This window comes from Saccostrea echinata, unplaced genomic scaffold (assembly GCF_033153115.1).
Source record: "Saccostrea echinata isolate AGI-Se365-2 ecotype Australia unplaced genomic scaffold, CSIRO_AGI_Sech_v1 ptg000001l, whole genome shotgun sequence".
NCBI classification, from domain to species: Eukaryota; Metazoa; Mollusca; class Bivalvia; order Ostreida; family Ostreidae; genus Saccostrea; species Saccostrea echinata.
Genome location: NW_026889750.1, coordinates 32,253,606 through 32,273,496, shown reverse-complemented (window position 1 = coordinate 32,273,496; position 19,891 = coordinate 32,253,606). Strand labels below are relative to the sequence as shown.

Sequence of the window (19,891 nt, the reverse complement as noted above, 5' to 3'; positions counted from 1 at the left end):
TTTCGTTCTACTATCGATCTTAAGTATTTTCTTTTATTTTCTGTTTTTAAGTTAGGATAAAAGTTGTGATGAAATTAGATATTTCTGGTTTGTTTTTACTTGATTAATCGTGTACATTGCTTGTTACCCGTTACACACAGATTTTAATGAGGGGATTAAGAAAAATAAATAATTCCTCAACGACAGTGATTATGTTTGGTGATTATCCCCTTAATAATCCGTTGATATCTGCCTCTAAACATTTAAATGTAAAATCTGCTTTCGTTACGGTGTTTTAATGCGTATTCTTTTTTTTTATTAAGTGCTAAATATATTACAAATGTATATATATACAACATGTATTAAAGTAAATTACTTTCTTTAATTTTGAAAGAAGTTGTGTATAGTTTAAATTGCATGTTCCCCTTAATATATCTCTACTCTTTTGAAGTTTGTTTTATAACAACAAATTTCTAATTCTAAAAAGGGCTGTATTATAGACAGCTTAGTTCAAGACGGTTTATAATATATTGACATTTGATATGTAATTTCCTTATATGAAAGTTACATTTATGATACATTAAACGGAAGGAGATGTTAAAAGGTTAAGTAATGAATTTTATTTGAAGTCACAAACGTTGAACACCGTACTCGTAAGAGCAACGTCAAGCTAACTGCAGAACTGTAGCATTATGGTTTTATATTTCAGTTTTTAGTTGTTATGTTATGGTCAAAGACTAAAATATAAAACCTTAAAGCTACAATTCTGCAGCTAACGTCATGCAAGCAATAAATAAATAAATAAATAAAGCAAGCTTCTTTAAAAAGACCAGTGTTTTGAGTTTTTAAATAAAAATTATGCATTCTTTCTCTCGATCTCTGTCGCCAATGATTATCTTTTGATGTGAGACAATTCATTGATTGGTCGTTCTCTTCTACGAGTCGGGTGGATGGGCCTGTATTAAAGGAGGACTCAAACACTTGTTTCTTTTACAACAAGAGGCCCATGAGCCACATGGGTCCTAGTTATAATCATATTTATTTCCTGAGAGAAATTAAACCCTTTATTATTAACTATCGAACATAATTTTGTGGTACATAATTAATAACTTAAACACCGTGGTGTTCACAATTTTAAATTTACAATATATTCACCCTTTATGTTCCTTTAAAAAATAAAAAGGAACAACTTTATCTAATTCACAATTACAAAAAATACATGCAAGGACATCTAGTGGCCCTGTTAGATGTTCTTAAGAAGATGTTTTATTTTAAACTTTTACCTAACTGAACACATGATTTCAACACGACATGTGTATACATGTACTTGAAATCTTAATTTGACTAATTGTGATCTTGCTGTTCTCGAGATGACAATTCTTAAAAACTTTGACCTCCTACTGTGACCAAGAGTAACCCCGACGGCCATGGTCTGCATGTACACATCTGAATTAGCTACACAAGTTGATATTTACATGTTATGAACAACTGCGATCCAGCTGTTCTTGACTTTTTAAGGTGTTTTCTCTGATCTGCCCAAAAGTGAATAAACATTACATGGGAATACTCGCATATTATAATTTATCAACTTGATCTCTGTTGCTCTCGAGAAGACAATATTACAATGTAATCGTTAATCCCCCTTTGTGTTCCTTCCCTGTATTCTGTAAAACAGAATTTTCATATACTTTTTTTTCTTTTTTGCATATATACAGTTAATTGTTTTTGAGAGAAAGATTATTAATTCATCCCTTGCAGTGTGACACATGAAGACACAAAGAATTGATATACAGTCTTCACAATTTAAAAAAAAAATATCTGTATGGAAGTTTAACAATTGTTGCAGCATATATTGATCTAAACGATCTGTAAGGTCAGTCTATGTCATATACAGTCCACCTGCTCTGTCCGTCAATCAGAGGCGTGGTCCCGCACCACCGACACGTTAGATCCACCCACTGAACAAACTCTGAGAATTCCGGAAGCACAGATACCGTTTCATTGATGGCAAATTCTTGGTCATCTATAACATTTTTCAGCTTTCCTTTATAAATTTTTGTTGCTATGAAGGATACAGCTCGTTTTCGCAAGCTCGAAATTTCTAAGACGAGCGCTTTTGACTCTGGGCAAGTCATTAGAGCCACATCCGTGTTGGAATGTATAATGGCTTTTAAGAGATACCGCGCAGCGCATGCCGGGATAGTTTTGATAATGCTGCAGTTTCCACGTTTCCTGATATACATTAAAGTGGTTATGCTTAATTTTGATATGTACCTGACCGACTGAAGCCGCAAGGTCAAGTATATAATGAAGTAAACGTTCGACAAGAGAACGGAACGGTCTTGATGGTCCAATGTCGCAAGTCGCGTATACACTCCGGAGAAACTTAGCTCTATGGATGGTATCTTTTGACTGTCAGTTTGACGAACGAGTTCTCCCAGTATATCAACTCTCATGATGCTAAGCTTCTCTATAATTATGAAAATCTTTTGTCGTTTTATATGCTGAATCATATTCCTCTTAGGCACGAAATAGTTCGGTAAACATCTTTCATGTAGAAAGGTCTCTAGTCTAGTAACGAGCTCTTTTATGCACTGAAACAAATTTTCTGGGATCCACATTTCTACAGGAAGCGTTTCTAATGTCCAAAATAAAATATTTTTCAACATATATGAAGTTAATACTGAATGGTTCTCGTTACTTAAATTAAATTTGCAAAGAGCTTTAAAGAGGACATAGGCCCTGATCTGGGTTATGGTAAGACTCAAAAGTAGATCTCTCTCGCTTATTGCAAAAGAGATCCGCCACTCTAAATGTGCTTCAGAACTTAAGGGATGGCCTACTGGTACGAATCCACAGCCTCGATTTGTTGCTTTGTGGATCAGTTCAACTGAGGGCCATCCAGAAGGTCTTGGACGTGATAGAAATTCCGATGCCACGGAGGGCCAGGAGTGCATGGAGATACATATAACGTAGTCCAAAAAATGTATTCCTAGCTCGTCCTCAAAAGCACCTTGAAGAGCAGGACCTTGTTTTTTGTTGTTCGGGTAAATCATAAAGTCTGAAATCGTTATCGCGGTATCAAGTTTTCCTTTCAAAACCATTGGTAATAGATATTTCTCAGATTCTTTTTGCTCTTTGGGATGCTCGGTTACCACGCGCATTTTGACGTACCCTGGAAATGTGTTTTCTAAAAGAAGAAAAGGTTCATGATCATCTCCAGTTTCACAGTTTTCTGTTATCCTGACCCCTGTGAACTCAAACACCACGTCTACATCAGTTTCGTTCATATCATACCCGTCATAATTGATCAGCGGAAACGTCCTCTCCAGATAAAGTCCGTCACGGGAGCTTCCCAACATTATGATGTCTGATATCCACAACTTTTCGACAATATTTTGATTTTGGGTGTAACAGGCGATCGGTTCGCGGCTGTAGAGAAGTTCTGCGCGGGAAGCTGAGGACAGTTCTGACAGATACTCACTGACCCAATCCTGTTGTCTTTTGTCGGCTGCTAACATTCTGACGTCATAAAATGCATCTTGGTCAAGTATAATGCAACTTAACAGTTCATTCTCAATGGTATTCATCCGTACCTACAAAGAAGAAAGTACATCTAAACTTACAAATTAATACATTTTGCAAATAAACTCCGAAACAGCTGCACCATAGTTCATACTTAATCCTCTGTTATTCCACTAGATATGAGATAATGTCTGTAAACTATATTCAGATTTCATTTGCAATCTAATTATCGTAAATTTTGATAATTAAAAGTCTACTTTCATTTTCGATTAACAGCCATGAAATAGCAAAAAAAAAAAAAAAAGGAGAGAGAGAGTATGGTGGTGGTTATGGTTGGCGGATCTAAGTTACTGGCAATTTTTATTGAAACTGTCAACAAGCAAGCCTTTAATTCTTTGATAAAACGTCATTAATGAATTATTCAGTGAAAACCTGATTTAAATGATACAGAAGAAATAAGTTATGAATTTATGATTATTGATCAAAAAACAAAATGTGCAAATCGTTTTCGCCAGTGTTTTACACGTCTATAGCAGAAAAACCAGGCGATTAATAACACTATATGAATATAAAAATGTTTTTGATGTGACTGGGCATGGAAATAATGGTAAAGCAATTGATAACACTAAAAGTTGTGAGTATATTTATATATCGAAAGACTGTTTGTAAGTTGTGCTAGTGCTAATAAAGTCACCAGTAAAATGTGCATATTCGCCACTGAGAGCATCGTGGCAACGAACTCGAAGTACAACTTGTATATAGTCATAATAAACTTGCAAAAGAAAAAAAGTCAATTAATGAATATGCATGATGAATATGGTTTTATGGATGACTAAGCTTTTAAAAATGTATGCTTTAATCAATTTTTCTGCATACGGTCTTTTTTATTAATAGGTCTAGATACATGTACATAATTTAAAGGCCGAGGTTTTCAACCGGTCGGTTTTCCTCAGGTAAATTTGGTGTGGGGTGGAGCTTAATTGACACGGCCGTGAAGCCCCGAGGAAACCAAGCTGGCTTGTATATACCTATCTATATTTACATTTCCAATGTCTTTGTCCGAGATAAAATTTCAAATAGTAAAAATACTTTATTTCTACATAAATCTACTGGTTCATCGATAGGCGTGGTGAAAAAAAATCACGTGCGGGGCGGGACAAATAGAGACAGAAGCGGGACTTGTAGCACGTGAATTTGCAGAATCAAGAGCATGTAAATATAAGGAATAACTGTCAGATTTTTTGATTTCATGACGATGATCAATCGATTGGCTTGCGTGATAATTTTATGCATAAACGCCTTCGGCGTTTATGCAAATTATCACGCAAGCCAATCGATTGATCACATCATGAAACCAAAAAATTAGACAGTTATTCCTTAAATATACACAGGATGTTACCTGTATATTACTTGTAAATATTTTACTAAGACATATAGTTTAACTTTGCGCGTTGGTCAATCGAAATGTTGATCGTCAAATTTATGAAATAAAGCATGCTAAATTTTTGATGTAGACTGATTCCTTTAGTTCAATTCTTTTTCTTAAAAAATATGTTTGAATAAAGGAGACAATTTTAGTTTAATTTTGTGCGTTAATAAATTTCAAATCTTTGGTTGTAAGCTGGCGACACCGAGGGAAATAGTCATTCGCAAAACGAAAGTAGAAAAAAGCGCGGTTCTGAATAATTAAGTCTCTTAAACTTTGAAATCCTGTTTGAAGGCTAATTTTTGTAGAAAATATATAATAAATTAAATAAATATTTTTTTGTATAACTCCTAAGTGATTAACCAATGACGCATGGATGTTTCGTAAAAATGGTCATGGCATCGTATTGTTTCTCCGACAGGTAGACGAAACAGGAATACAATCACTTTATCATACATGTACTAGGCTTTTTTGGTCGGGATCCATAATTCTAAACTTGTATATGCAATGACAGCTTTTATAATACTGCTTATTTCTCTTTAAAACTGGTTATTTTACCGTAACTTTCATCACCATGTCTCGAAGAAATATTACACGTCTTAAAATTTTTAACTTGGACAATATGACTATATATATGACTGACATTCTTTTTCATTTAATTATTTGACAGACTGATTAAATATAAATTAAATGTGGCTAATTACTTTATCATAAAAAAAAATAATATCTGCTCTGACTGCTTCTTTATCACGATGTTATAAATTATATGCGGTAGGCATCAAAGACTGAATGTTAATTCAATGATCGGTACGATCCCCAGGCAAGGTATACAAGATATACACAACGGCAGGTAACAATATTCAATCAATTTTCAGTATCCAATCTCAGCCTTAATTTCATCTGATTGACAGGGGTTCACAGACCAGGTAAAATTGAGGGAGGTGCTTATTTCCTCCCCCTTTAAGGTGTGAAAATCAAATTTTTAACCCCCCCCCCATAAATATGTGCTGACAAATTCACGAAAACGTGCATATTCACTTCTTTTATCCTTGATGGAAATAGAGCACCCTCGAAGTACAATACGTATAACACAATACATCAAAATAAAAATGGTATTTAATGTAAAGAGAAAACGTCAATTAATTTATTTAAAAAAAAGATGGGGATGGATTTGATTTGATTTAAACATATTTTATTGCAATAAATATACGCAATGGGATTGGGCACAAGTTCTAAAAACTTAATTCGCCCTCTCCCTACATGTAAAAATTGAATTAGACGTGTCCAACAGTATGTACAGAGTAAATTAACTCACAACATAGAAACATATACTGCTAAATTATTGTCTATACACATTAAATCTGCCAGAATGCTGAATATTAGAATGGACAATAGGAAAGAGATATTCATTTTCAGCAAAACTGAGTGAAGTACACCCCCCCCCCCTCCGAGTAAAGTATGAGTGTCAACAATATGAACTTTATTAAATCTCAAGAACTTATCGAAGAAATCTTTTCTGGCCTCAGTGTATAATTAGGACATGAGAAAAAAAATAATCATGATATGTGTCTTCTACCTTACCACAAGAGCATAATGGACTAGATAATATTATGTTATATACACCTATAAAGATCAACGTTTAGCACACAATTGTGTCGAAGTCTAGGGTGCAGTATATTGTAGCGCCTTTTTCCAAAACTGTAATAAGGGGGGGGGGGTACTGTTATTTTTGTGTAATTTTACTTTTAAAAGCAGACAAGGAGCTCGAATGTCTGGTGTCCAGCGATAAAGAATTCCACTCGTTTACTACAGTTGGTACAAATGATGATTTGTATGTTTGCAGTCTACAAACGGTTATATTTTAATTATAAGAATCTGAGAGGGAGTATACCTACTTTTGCTCCTAAACCAACTGCGGGATTTTGAATAAAGTATTTCTTCCTGCTATAAGCCTGTAATATTAATTGTCAGTATAAACCAAGATATACTAGAATTACTGGAACTGTTTCATCAGCATTGGTAAAAATTCAATTCCCTGCAGATAAGACTACAACAAAAATAGATTAGAAAAACCAACTTTTATGCACCTAAAGTGTATCCCCCCTTATCTTTTCTTTTTTCGTTTTCTATTTTGACTTTTTAATTTTTCAGTTTCGCACACAATTAGACAGGGCACACATTTTTGTCCATAACCTTCATTCTGTCGATTTGAAAATCAGAAATAGTTGCAGTGATTTTTTAGTGTACAAAGGCGCTTTACAAGGAAGAATACACGTATAAAGTACTTGGTCCCGCTATTTTTGGAAAGGAAAATATTGATAACTTTCGTTCTGTATCCTGTTACATTTGCAACTATACAGATGATAACACCCTTTCAAATGAATAAAATTAACTCTCAAAAAATACACTGAAAACACGTTACTTTACCCACGTCAACTAGTGTATACTAAAAACAATCAAATACAGGCAAATCCTAATAAATTCCAAGCAATTTGGCTAGAAAATTAAAGAAAACAATTAATGAAAGGGAACTATAGAGGCTAATATAATAAGGAGGGGTATGATTGTTTATAAATAGATCAGTTCAGTTCTTTATTAACTTTGAGCTTTACGGCTCATCAGTGCAAATTAATACAAACTTCACTGTACGAGTAGGTTTAGAGGAGAATGCCGTGACAGTGTCCACATGATATATACAATAAATACTTAGTATTTAACCAACATTCGGATAAACATGTAATGTCATATGTACTCAAAAAAATATTTTAATCAATTTCATTTGTTTTCAAAACCACCGTTAATGCTCTATCCAATTATTTTAAGGGGCTGATATTCTCCGGACACACCTAACTTAGCTGTGGTCCTCTGTGCTGTGGTATTTACATCTTACACTGGGACATCTATAATTACTTATAATTACTTATAATTAAGTAATTATAATATATATATATATATATATAATGATTTTTTTAAAAGAATCTATGTATCATGGTATGGATTTCAAGTTACTGCGCATTTTTTTTTTTTTTTTTTTTTTTTTTGAAATATGCTGTTTACCCGATCAAAGTCGGTCCAATACTTTTTTGAATGCTGCTGCTTTCCAGTCACGGAAATGGGATTTTAATAAAAAAGTAGAAAACCGCAGAGCTGTAGACCAGATACTAAAGTATTTATATATTGTATCTTCTGTTCCGATGCCATTGATTTGAACGTAAAAAAATGTCTGAGGATCAAGATATGACATTCTTTGGTATACACTACCTTTTTGATTGATTCATCATTGTATATTTTTTAACGCCAATATTTTGGCGGATATCATCTTTCTGAAGAGGAAATCTTCTTGTGTTCATCCACTAATATTTAATCAGAGGATCTTCGTCTTCTCTAAACAATCTTGTATAGTGATAAAGACAAAATTTCGGGTCGAATACTACCAGTAACTGTATGCCTCTGAACATTTTGTATTTCCTCTTCAAAAAATAAGGAACATAACGCATTTTACCCACCTTAACCATTGCGCCAAAGTTATGACACTTCCTCCAGTTACTCTCATATGAAATGGGAATCATCCATATTGTTTATAATTTGAAATTTGTCTTGCACAACATTACTTTTAAGTTTAGCTTTCATTCCTAGGATTAAACACTCCTCTGACTACATTGAGCTTGTTTTTTGCCAAATAACACAAGACAGATTTATTCCAAACAATGTCATTTATTATGAAATGACAACATATAATATAATACATAAAACTGAATGAAAAAGACTGGGAGACCATGTAACATTAAAACACAATTCCTGAGAAAAAATATTAAACAAATTGGCCTCCCAGTATGTGACTATTACATAACATATATAAATTGGCAAAATAGGTGGCCTCCAAAATATGGCCAAAAAAGGAAAGGCTTCAAGCATTTCCTTGCGCCACCCGAAATGTAGTCAGACAAATTAATTTCCATTGCTAAATTCAAAACAAACACTAACTAAAATTTAATATCAAAAACATATTAACAATAGCGCGATGCAAACAATGGAAAAATGACTTATGAGTAAACCTAGGTGCAGCCCAAGGGGAAAATTTAAGGAGGAGATAATTAAAAGTAAAAATGCTGTCAACAATCCAAAACAAATAAAAAAAGAATTAAAATTAAAAATCCAAAATTTACAAAATGGTAAATACAACTTAAGAAAAGATACAAATGTACATCTTGGTATTTATATGCTTATCTAACAATGTCAAAACATTGCAGTCTTTGCAATAAAATTCGATGCAGCCATATGTTGACCATTGATTAATTAATATGCTTACCCAACACAGTCAACACATTGCATTCTTCGCAATAAAATTCAATGCAACCATATGTTGACCATTGATTACGTGACTAACGCAACCAAAAGCTGACCATTAGTCAAACACATTGAAAATACACGTAGCAATTTTGGTGCAACTAAATGCTGGCCACCAAGTTAATGTCCAAAAACGCAAAAGATATGGGCAATGCAGCCACATGCTGACCACTGACACTTGCTATGTAACTCAAAGGGTAGGGAAATTATGATATCCTAACTTAAAGGAAAATGTCTTATCATTAACGATGGTATTGTCGTTTACTAATTATTAAATTAGAAATTCATATATATAATGAGTACACGACAATTACGAATTGTCATATATACAAATTTAAATTGAAAAATTCTAATTTTTTGTATAAGACAGTTTTTTTTTTATAGATACCAACATATTTCAGTTACGATCATGTCACATGTGACATTTACTCTCATGTGACATTTACTCTCCTTTAAATCACAGGCACTTGGGGTATGGACCCCCCCCCTTTCCATTTTTTTCTTTTCAAATCTGGGGTCGAGTCACCTTTTTCCTATTTTCTAATCTGCACTACATGTTATCGATAATGTAACCCTTTTGTCTCCATAAACTGTTTTTAAATATATTGTTTTCGATTGATACATGAAAAGAGAGTCAGTCGATAACGATATATTTAAAAACAGCTTATAGAGACAAAAGGGTTACATTATCGATAACATATAGTGCATATTAGAATACAAAAATAGGGAAAAGGTGACTTGATCCCAGATTTTTTAAAAAGAAAAAAAAAAAATGGAAGAAAGGGGGGTCCATACTCCAAGTGCCTGTTCTTTAAAAGAAAACTTACATGTAACCCTTAAGTTGGTGAGCAATATCATTTACTTTCCGTTTTTATTCTACTCTGCAAACCGCTAAGTGTTATAACTAGGGATGTCAATTTTGTCAATAATTCATATTCGAATATTCAATGAAAGTATTCGAATATATTCGAATATTCGATAAAATAAATAAAATCTGTTTAATTTATATATACATCATCCTACTCTCATGAAAGGTTTTGCGTAGGTATACTTATATTGGAAGTAAAATTGACTTTTGTACGTGTACAATAAGAAATTTCATTTGATATTTGTCAATGTTTGAAATAAATAATTGATTTCAATGTAGAAAAGTATAATTTTAACAAATGAAACATGTGTATTTATAGTAGCTCCAACTGAGGAACCAGTCGTCTTACCAAAGGCAAGATATAGTCGTAACGGTGTACTGTTCTGATAAATTACAATTATCTGCCTAATAAGAGATATGATTATAATCTTTAATACAATGTTTTTAAAATATAAACAAATATTTCCATAGACAATTTTCCTAGGTAATTAACTAATTTCCCGATAATGAATATAAAATTTAGGATTATGGACAACCCGAGATAATCAAGTAATTTACACAATTACTCTGAAATTGAGTAATATTTATAATTACAGACTAATTCTATCGGACATTCCTTCAATGATCAATTAAATATATTTTGAAAAGTATACTCTTCGCGTCTTTTAGACATTCTAAGAAGGTTTTCATTTTGTTGTCCTCGATTCTAGACCCGATGGTATCTAACTGATAAAAACTATGAAAGAACGGTTTGTATTATACATAAAGCATTATTGTACAATTCCTCAACACCTTACTCAAAACAATATAAATGTAATTTAGTATACCTATAAGATAAGAAAGTAGTGAAAGAAATCAGGAGATCGAAATTGATTGCTAGTAAATTAAACAGGGATAATTCCAGCATTGTTCTAATCAAAATTTATTAATCACAGTGCTTCTTTTTATGAAATCTGAAAAACAACGAATATTCGAATCTTAAATTCATATTCGAATATTAACTCATCGAATGAATATTCGAATATTCGTTGCCATCCCTAGTTATAACTAAAGATATTTACAGACTTTGCTTCACCTGAAGAAAAAGAAATAATGAAATTGAGTGGTATTAATTTGCAAGCTTGTAGCCATCTTGAGAGCAGTATCATATCCAGCAATGGCATCTAAAGCTTAGCCAAAATTCGATTTATTTTTTTATTATTTTTTTTTATTTATTTATAAATGCAAGTTACTGAAAATAGCAATGAAAGTTCATGAAGTGACACTAATATAAAAACAGACTTGATTTGGAAATATTCCGTGGATTTTTTTTTTAGCTCTCAGTTCTCAAAAATACTATATATGCTATTTTTCTTATTTTTCACATCATTAAATTTTCACGATCTTTCCATAGATTGGGAATCTTTCTGAAATAAACAATTATGTCTGTATATTTTAAAGCTCATGTTATTAACAGTAAACTTATGATCCAATGATTTATGTTTGAATGTACTAGGGTCCCGTCCCCACCTGTGGTTCTATATGAAATCCAGTCAAAGCGCCCCCTAAGAAAACCGTCCCGGTCAAAATGTCCCCTGATTTTGGTCAAAGCGTCCCCTGATTTTGGTCAAAGAGCTCACTGATTTTAGTCAAAGTGCCCCCTGATTTTGGTCAAAGAGCCCCCTAATATAATTTTACAGTAAAATGATGTTACAAAACCGCCCCCCCCCTCCAATATTGGTCAAAGCGCCCCCTCATAATTCTTATAGAAAAATTTCATTTCGAAACCGTCCCCAAGCAATGTGCCCCCTTCTGATTTTGGTCAAAGCGCCCCTTAGATATTTTTATAGAATGTTCGTTTGCAATTTAAAAAAAAAAAATAAAAAAAACCTAAATTTTTATTTAATTTCATTTTATTTCCCTTTACTAATTTATGCTATTTATTTCGTATCCCGAAAAATACATTTCATATATACTTTAAGTTTTAGTTGATTTTTGTTTGTTCAACGTTGTCCCATGAAAAATGTTTCATAGATTAAGTTTGCATAATCTTAAAGAAAACATTTCCAAAGAAATGAGAATGTTCGCCGGTATCATTTAATTATCCCCCTACCCCCCAAATGATACCGATGCCGTTGCTCAGCTCTTGCCACGCGGAGGCCTAAGTGTGAAATGGTCGTACAGAAATGTAAAATTTGGAAATTAGAAGTTTATTACACTGAATAAAATCCTAAAAGCACATACAGTGTATCAAGATGATATTATTTAATAAATTGATATACTTTTTTTCTTCTTTTTTTTATGCATATATTAAAGAAAAATGAAAATGGAGAGTAAACTTGATCGGATTACTTTTACACTACCGAACAGAAATATACTATTGTTAGTTATATTACATATTCTAATACTATGATTTACTATGTATCTTCATATGCAAAGATGCATGGGGAACTGAAACTTTTTCAGACTTGCATAAAGATGTTATACATAGTTGCATTGAAGTAGTTTTCCTTTCAGGATTTTACATTTAAATTTTTCCTTTTTTCAATTTATCTAATTTTAAAAAATTACGCTACTTGTATAAAATACCGTCCTCAAGTATTGGTCAAAGCGCCCCACAATATATTTTTTTAAAGGGGGGAAGACGATAAGAAACCGTTTCTAATTATTTATCAATTTGTCAAAATATCACTATCGTACGGTGGCTGCTATAGGACATGGTATGAGAATTTTTTTTATTAATTCGTGGCCACGAAATTAAATTCGTGGGAACGAAATAAAATTCGTGGCCACGAAATAAAATTCATGGCCATGAAATAAAAAATCGTGGCCACGAATTTTTATTTCGTGGCCACGAATTTTTATTTTACAATTATATGTACATATAGTGTTAAAATGATAATTTGCTATGGACCTAGTGAGGGTCTGTCCCATGACACACAGACACAGTTAGATTATTGTTACTTGCCCGCACTGATGAACATCATTATAAATACCTATATATTTAATTTGCATATATATTAGAAGCAGCTGAGAATTGGTACATGCATTATGAACATAGTTTAGATGTAAAAAAAAAAAAAAAAAAAAAAAAAAAGAATAAACTCTCTCTTTTGCTCTGTGCCCAAAATTAAAACAAAACATTCAAGCTGATTCAATTGACTGTTCTGGAGTTTTAGGCAGTTCAATGATACTTCATCCAAAATGACATCCTAACCAAATGATAAAACAAAATGAAAGTGTTCTCTTTAGCTTGTCATCATGCTACATGACACAGCATGAAGTCACGATTTTTTAGATGATATAATACACAGGGACAATTTTATATTAGTCAAGTTATGTATTTTTATAATATATTTCTATAATAATTCTGGTAAGTTTTGTTCCTGATATTAGTCAAGGCAACCCGAACATTAATGACTTTAAGGGCTTATTTGCTGTTTTCTAACATTTTCTATTGAATCCTGTCACATAGTTGTAATGAAATAAAGACACAAAATCTTAGCATGTGAGGAGTATAACTACGTATCAGTATCAAATTTCATTGCTCATTACACAAATATCCCGTTGGCTCATTCCAATTGAATGATATAGTTATATATAAGTTCGTTCATCTTGAATGACATAAAACAGAAGAAGCTAAAATGGCGTTGTGTAGCAAACTTTATTTCGTGGCCACGAATTTTTATTTCGTGGCCATGAATTTTTATTTCGTGGCCACGAATTTTATTTCGTTCCCACGAATTTTATTTCGTGGCCAAGAATTTTTATTTCGTTCCCACGAATTTTATTTCGTGGCCACGAATTTTTATTTCGTTCCCACGAATTTTATTTCGTGGTCACGAATTAATTAAAAAACAAATCTCATACCATGTCCTATACCAGCCACCGTACTATCGGTTTCGTCAGAGACATATATGTCTCTGGTTTCGTTAAAGAATATTCTCCACGGGGCGCTTTGACCAAAACAAAGGGGCGCTTTGACCAATTCTTGGGGACGGTATTTTAACATCAATTTCCTGTAAAATTCTATAAGGGGGCACTTTGACCAGAATCAGGGGGCCATTTGACCAAAATCATGGTACGCTTTGACCGGAACGATTTTCTTAGGGGGCGCTTTGACTGGCTCCCGTTCTATATCTACGGCCATACATGTGTATAGCTTACAAAATTCAACGTACCTTAATTAATCAGAAAGCCTAGAACCAGAGACACAAATAATTATTTATGTCACTGCTAAAACCAGCGATGGCATTTAAAGAAAAAAAATTGACTAAAACCAATCAACACTGATCAAGGAAGACGCAATTAATTTCAATCCATTAACATGTTAATTGAGTACTAAGCATGCTAAGTATAGTCAATATTTCATGTGTTACCACTTCATATTTTTTTCTAGATTATTCTTCTTTTAAAACGAAAGAGGAAGCTTAGCACGCAGAAATTTCTGGATTTGAAAAGTTTTATCATTTATTTCAGAGAACACATGTGTAAAAACACGTGATTTCATCATGTTTGAGCGGTAACGAGAGGGAGTCGTATCTATTATATTTCGTAATATAAAAATTTGAATTTGATATCGTATAAATCTTTCAGAAAAACTTTAAAATAGTTAATTTTTCCTGAAAACCTTTTTTTTCTTTCATTAACTTCTTTTTAGAGAATCTATAACATTCTTTATGTGTGCTGACTTATAAAATAATTCGAAGAAGTATGCTCCCTATTTGTCTTGGATACGAATTCTATTGGGTGCAAGGGGGCTAGAACATTCTAGATTCTTCTAAATGACGTCACATCCTCCCTTTGATAAAAGATCGGAACACGCCGGGTAAGAGAACAGACCGGTGAGGAAAAGAAAAAAGGTTAGCAGGAGTCAAAGTACATCTAGGTACGTATTTTACTACTTGAAATATACTACAGTATAGGTGCTTTGGATGTGCTGTACTGCCGGTTCACGCGATTGCTGAAAGTGTTTCTGAAATACTTATTTTCGTAAGACAAAGAATAACCTCTTGTTTTTTATATACGGGGTAGTTTAATAGAACAGTGAGTAAGTTGAAAACTCGTGACCGTTGCCTTGACGAATACTTTTTCTATAGTTTAATTTCAGACGTCATACATTGCATTTTTTAATACGTTTTCAGCAACATGAGTAAAACCGCCCAAGCGATCGGTATAGATCTTGGAACAACATATTCCTGTGTAGGAGTCTTTCAGCATGGCAAAGTTGAGATCATTGCTAACGATCAAGGGAACAGAACTACACCTAGCTATGTAGCATTTACAGACACAGAGAGGTTGATTGGAGATGCTGCCAAAAACCAGGTTGCCATGAATCCTACCAACACAATTTTTGGTAAGCACCATTCATGGAAATTTGAAATTCGGATCACTGAAAAAGCTATTATATTTATATATTTATAGCAGTGTGAAGTCGCCCATTAAAAATGCACAATTTTATTTTATAGATGCCAAGCGACTCATTGGTAGGAAATATACCGACCCCTCCGTTCAAGCAGATATGAAACATTGGCCATTCCATGTTGTCAACAATGCATCAAAGCCAATGATCCAAGTAGAATACAAAGGAGAGCAGAAAACATTCTCTGCTGAAGAAATATCATCTATGGTCCTGACAAAGATGAAGGAAACAGCTGAAGCATATCTAGGCAAAGTAAGAACTTGCTTGCATCCTTCATTTCAAAAAAAAAAAAAATACAATTGGGCATTGAACAAGAGTCCAATTAGAGTACAAGTTAACATTCTTTGAATATGTACCAGGTCTGGCACAATCTCTTCATAAAGCTGTATAGCTTGAATTAGCTTTATTATGCTATTCAGAGTAGCTTGATCTAGCTGCTTCATCACACTTTTTTCTTAAATTTGATATTTTTTCAACATGTATAATTTAATTCTGGTTATAACGTGGTATTTGATTGGATTAAAAATTTACTTTATATTGTATAAATTGGGTTGCCTACATCACAACGACTTGCATCAAAAACGTATCGATCCGCCCGACGTAACATTTGAATTTTGTACAATTTGAAGTCGATTTTGAAGGGCTGTCCTCTTTTTTTTCTTACACTAAATGAATGAAAATTAAATTGTAAGGAATGAAATTAATAGCTACCCAATTTATACGGTGTAAAGTGGGTTGGAACAGTTTACGCTTTGCGGTTTATGAAGCGTAAACTGCCCCAACCCACTTTACACCGTATAAATTGGGTAGCTATTAATTTCATTCCTTAAATAAAATGTTGCACCTAAAAAGAGTTCTAAAAGTTTTGGGGCTATATAAAGCAATTTGTTACCACACAGTTGCTTCTAGAATGAAATTCGAAGGTCAATTATTTTGAACAAGATGATTGATAATAATTCAGCACAATGTGAAGTAATGCTTATCCATGCCTCAATGCACACAGGGTGGTGTACAGATATCCAAACAATGAAAATGAGTCTTTTGGTTACAAGTATTCTAAAACTGCAACGTTAGAATTATCTTTGGTTTGGGTTGCTTTTTGATAGTCCATAGTATAAATACTTGCAACTTTTATGTCTCTTACAAACCATTTTTGTGAAAAATTGCATATAAATAGGCTAAAATAAGCTTTTTAAATCTTTTTCTGGAAAGCTTAAACGTATATACCTAACTCAAGCTATATAGCTTAAGAGATTGTGCCAAACCTGTATACATAATCAAATGTTCTTTTCTTGAAATTGATAGCAGCACTAATGTTTTTTCCATAGAGGTCTTCCTTGGTGGCTTTATTACACTCTCTCCTGAATTCTCTATAAAATTAAGAGGAAAAAGGAAAAGCTTTTGTTGTTTGTTTTTTCAAGTCGTTTCATGTAAATTGCAGACAATTACCAATGCTGTGGTCACAGTTCCTGCCTACTTCAATGATTCACAACGACAGGCTACTAAAGATGCTGGTACAATTTCAGGGTTGAATGTTCTACGTATTATCAATGAACCCACAGCAGCTGCCATTGCTTATGGTCTTGACAAGAAAGTTGGAAATCAATCGGTAAATTAATTTTAGAAATTCTTAAGGGCTAAACAAAGTTTGGAATTCAAGAAAGCTTTAAATTAAAAAAAAACAAAACCTTTCAACTTGATTGGAAATGAAAGCAACAATGAAAACTGTATGGCAGCAGCAAATTATTGTGTGTCTATTTAATGCTTTAAAATATTTTTTTTTTTCATTTTAGCAAGGAGAGCGCAATGTCTTGATCTTTGATTTGGGAGGAGGAACCTTTGATGTCTCAATTCTGACCATTGAAGATGGAATCTTTGAAGTCAAATCTACATCAGGAGATACTCATTTAGGTGGTGAGGACTTCGATAACAGGATGGTGAACCACTTTATCCAAGAATTCAAACGAAAACACAAGAAAGACATTTCTGACAACAAACGAGCTGTTAGACGTCTGAGAACAGCATGTGAGAGGGCAAAGAGGACCCTTTCATCAAGCTCTCAGGCCAGTATTGAGATTGACTCTCTGTTTGAGGGTATTGACTTTTACACTAGTATTACCAGGGCTAGGTTTGAGGAACTGAATGCCGACTTGTTCAGAGGAACCATGGAGCCTGTAGAAAAGGCTCTGAGGGATGCCAAGCTGGACAAGGGACAGATTCATGACATCGTCCTTGTGGGAGGATCTACTCGTATTCCAAAAATCCAGAAACTTCTGCAGGACTTTTTCAATGGAAAAGAATTGAACAAATCCATCAACCCCGATGAGGCTGTTGCTTATGGAGCAGGTAATTGTTAAAAAATTCTTGCACTTTTTGCATTTTTCTTTGTAGAGAGGTAACAAGAGACAGATGGGAAAACTGTTAACTAACTGTGAAAAGTAAATGTTAAGTAATTTCACCTACTTTTCTTTTTTCTTTTAGCTGTCCAGGCTGCCATTTTATCTGGAGATAAATCTGAGGAGGTCCAAGACTTGCTCTTGTTGGACGTCACACCTCTGTCCCTTGGTATTGAGACCGCTGGAGGTGTGATGACAAGTCTCATCAAAAGGAACACTACCATTCCAACAAAGCAAACGCAAACATTCACTACGTACTCTGACAACCAGCCAGGTGTGCTCATCCAAGTGTACGAAGGAGAAAGAGCGATGACCAAAGACAACAACCTGCTTGGAAAATTCGAGCTGACTGGTATTCCTCCGGCACCTCGAGGAGTTCCCCAGATTGAAGTCACCTTCGATATTGATGCCAATGGTATTCTAAATGTGTCTGCTGTAGATAAGAGCACAGGCAAAGAGAATAAGATCACCATTACCAATGACAAAGGTAAGTCTGAAAATTAAATGGTTAGTTATATTTTCTAGTACTGGTGATATTGTGATGAAAATTTGTTCTCCATTCGCGGTTTCCACCAGAAGGCACTTTTGTGTCTGAAGATGGCTTAATCCTTCCTTGGATGTCTGAATATCACCAATGCAAGGTTTCAACAAATTTTGTTATTTTGATTGCAGTAGAGATTCATTTAATTTATTATTTCAGGACGTCTCAGCAAAGATGAAATTGACCGTATGGTTAGTGACGCTGAGAAATACAAACAGGAGGATGAGAAACAGCGTGACAGAATTGCTGCCAAGAATGGTCTAGAAAGCTATGCCTTCAACATGAAATCCACAGTTGATGACGAGAAACTGAAGGACAAAATCAGTGAAGGTGACAAGAAGACAATCCTTGACAAATGTGATGAAATTATTAAGTGGATGGACCAGAACCAATTGGCTGAGAAGGAAGAATTTGAACACAAACAGAAGGAACTGGAGGGAGTTTGCAACCCTATTATCACCAAGTTGTATCAGGCCGCTGGAGGTGCCCCTGAGGGTGGTATGCCAGGAGGAATGCCCAACTTCGGAGGTGGTGCCCCAGGTGGTGGTGCAGCTCCAGGTGGCGGTAGCGGCGGTGGACCAACTATTGAGGAGGTCGATTAAAGAAATTGGAAAAGATCATGGCACAACAATTAATACAAAATGCTAAAAAGACTGTATTATCAACTGTCAAGTCCCATGTTGTTGTGTGTAAAATTGTTGAAAACTTGCAATGCTCATGTTATCTTCGTTGCTATGTTTAATTTATTGGAAACAATTACTAAAGTAAAAATTGTTCTGATCAATATGTTTGTGGTATTTTGCGGTATTTATTATACGGAAACGCAAAAGAAACGCAACATCCTATTTGAGGGGGAAATATTATATATAGGATATAATTTTGTATCTAAGAAGTAAGGACATCTTAACTTTGTGAATGTCGGTAATTTAACGGTTGAATGATTTTCATACCATTACCGGAAGTTTGAGTCCGCTTAGGCCTAAAAAAAAAATTGTTTCATGTAACATTCCCAAAAAATCGAGGGTCGGTAGGTCGGGATTTTTTTTTTTTTTTTTTTTTTGTGGCTTATGAAATATGCGTTATATACAAGTACGTTGTAAGCGGTGTTTTTACAAATGAAATGTATAGACACTTTGCCGGGACTACGAAATGGCCACTTTACATCCGGAGATACTTTATAACCGTGTACGTTATAAAAGAAGTTTACTGTATTAATAATGCCTTACTTTGGTTTTATAATTAATGGTCAATCAAAAAATGGTAATTTTATTTAATGACCAAGAATCGGTTTTCTTATTAAGGTTTTGCAAAAGGTCAACATGTCCAAAAATTTATTTTTACAATAGCTCCAAAACTATGTGGTTTATAAAGTTATACTTTTACAGTATAGAAAGATATCATTGATTAA

The 19,891-nt window shown here is 33.8% G+C and overlaps 1 protein-coding gene and 1 non-coding gene across 2 annotated transcripts; both read left to right on the top strand.

The window, feature by feature from the left end:
- The first annotated feature begins 14,923 nt into the window (after positions 1 to 14,923).
- Positions 14,924 to 19,086, top strand: LOC133190000 (heat shock cognate 71 kDa protein). Its single transcript, XM_061325478.1, has 7 exons — positions 14,924 to 15,012; positions 15,269 to 15,480; positions 15,593 to 15,798; positions 16,988 to 17,155; positions 17,340 to 17,892; positions 18,028 to 18,429; positions 18,643 to 19,086. The coding sequence occupies exons 2-7, from the start codon at positions 15,273 to 15,275 to the stop codon at positions 19,083 to 19,085; spliced, it is 1,980 nt and encodes a 659-aa protein (XP_061181462.1). The 5' UTR covers positions 14,924 to 15,012; positions 15,269 to 15,272; the 3' UTR covers position 19,086.
- LOC133198891 (small nucleolar RNA SNORD14) lies at positions 18,476 to 18,571 on the top strand. The gene has a single exon (XR_009722653.1). It is a non-coding gene; the product is annotated as a small nucleolar RNA SNORD14 (small nucleolar RNA).
- Positions 19,087 to 19,891: the final 805 nt, after the last annotated feature.

Excerpts from the sequence above, each read along its gene's own strand:
- LOC133190000 (XM_061325478.1), top strand. The coding sequence starts at position 15,273 with ATGAGTAAAACCGCCCAAGCGATCGGTATAGATCTTGGAACAACATAT. Across the intron at positions 17,156-17,339 it reads AGAAAGTTGGAAATCAATCG|CAAGGAGAGCGCAATGTCTT; the intron begins GTAAATTAATTT and ends TTTTCATTTTAG. Across the intron at positions 18,430-18,642 it reads CACCATTACCAATGACAAAG|GACGTCTCAGCAAAGATGAA; the intron begins GTAAGTCTGAAA and ends TTATTATTTCAG.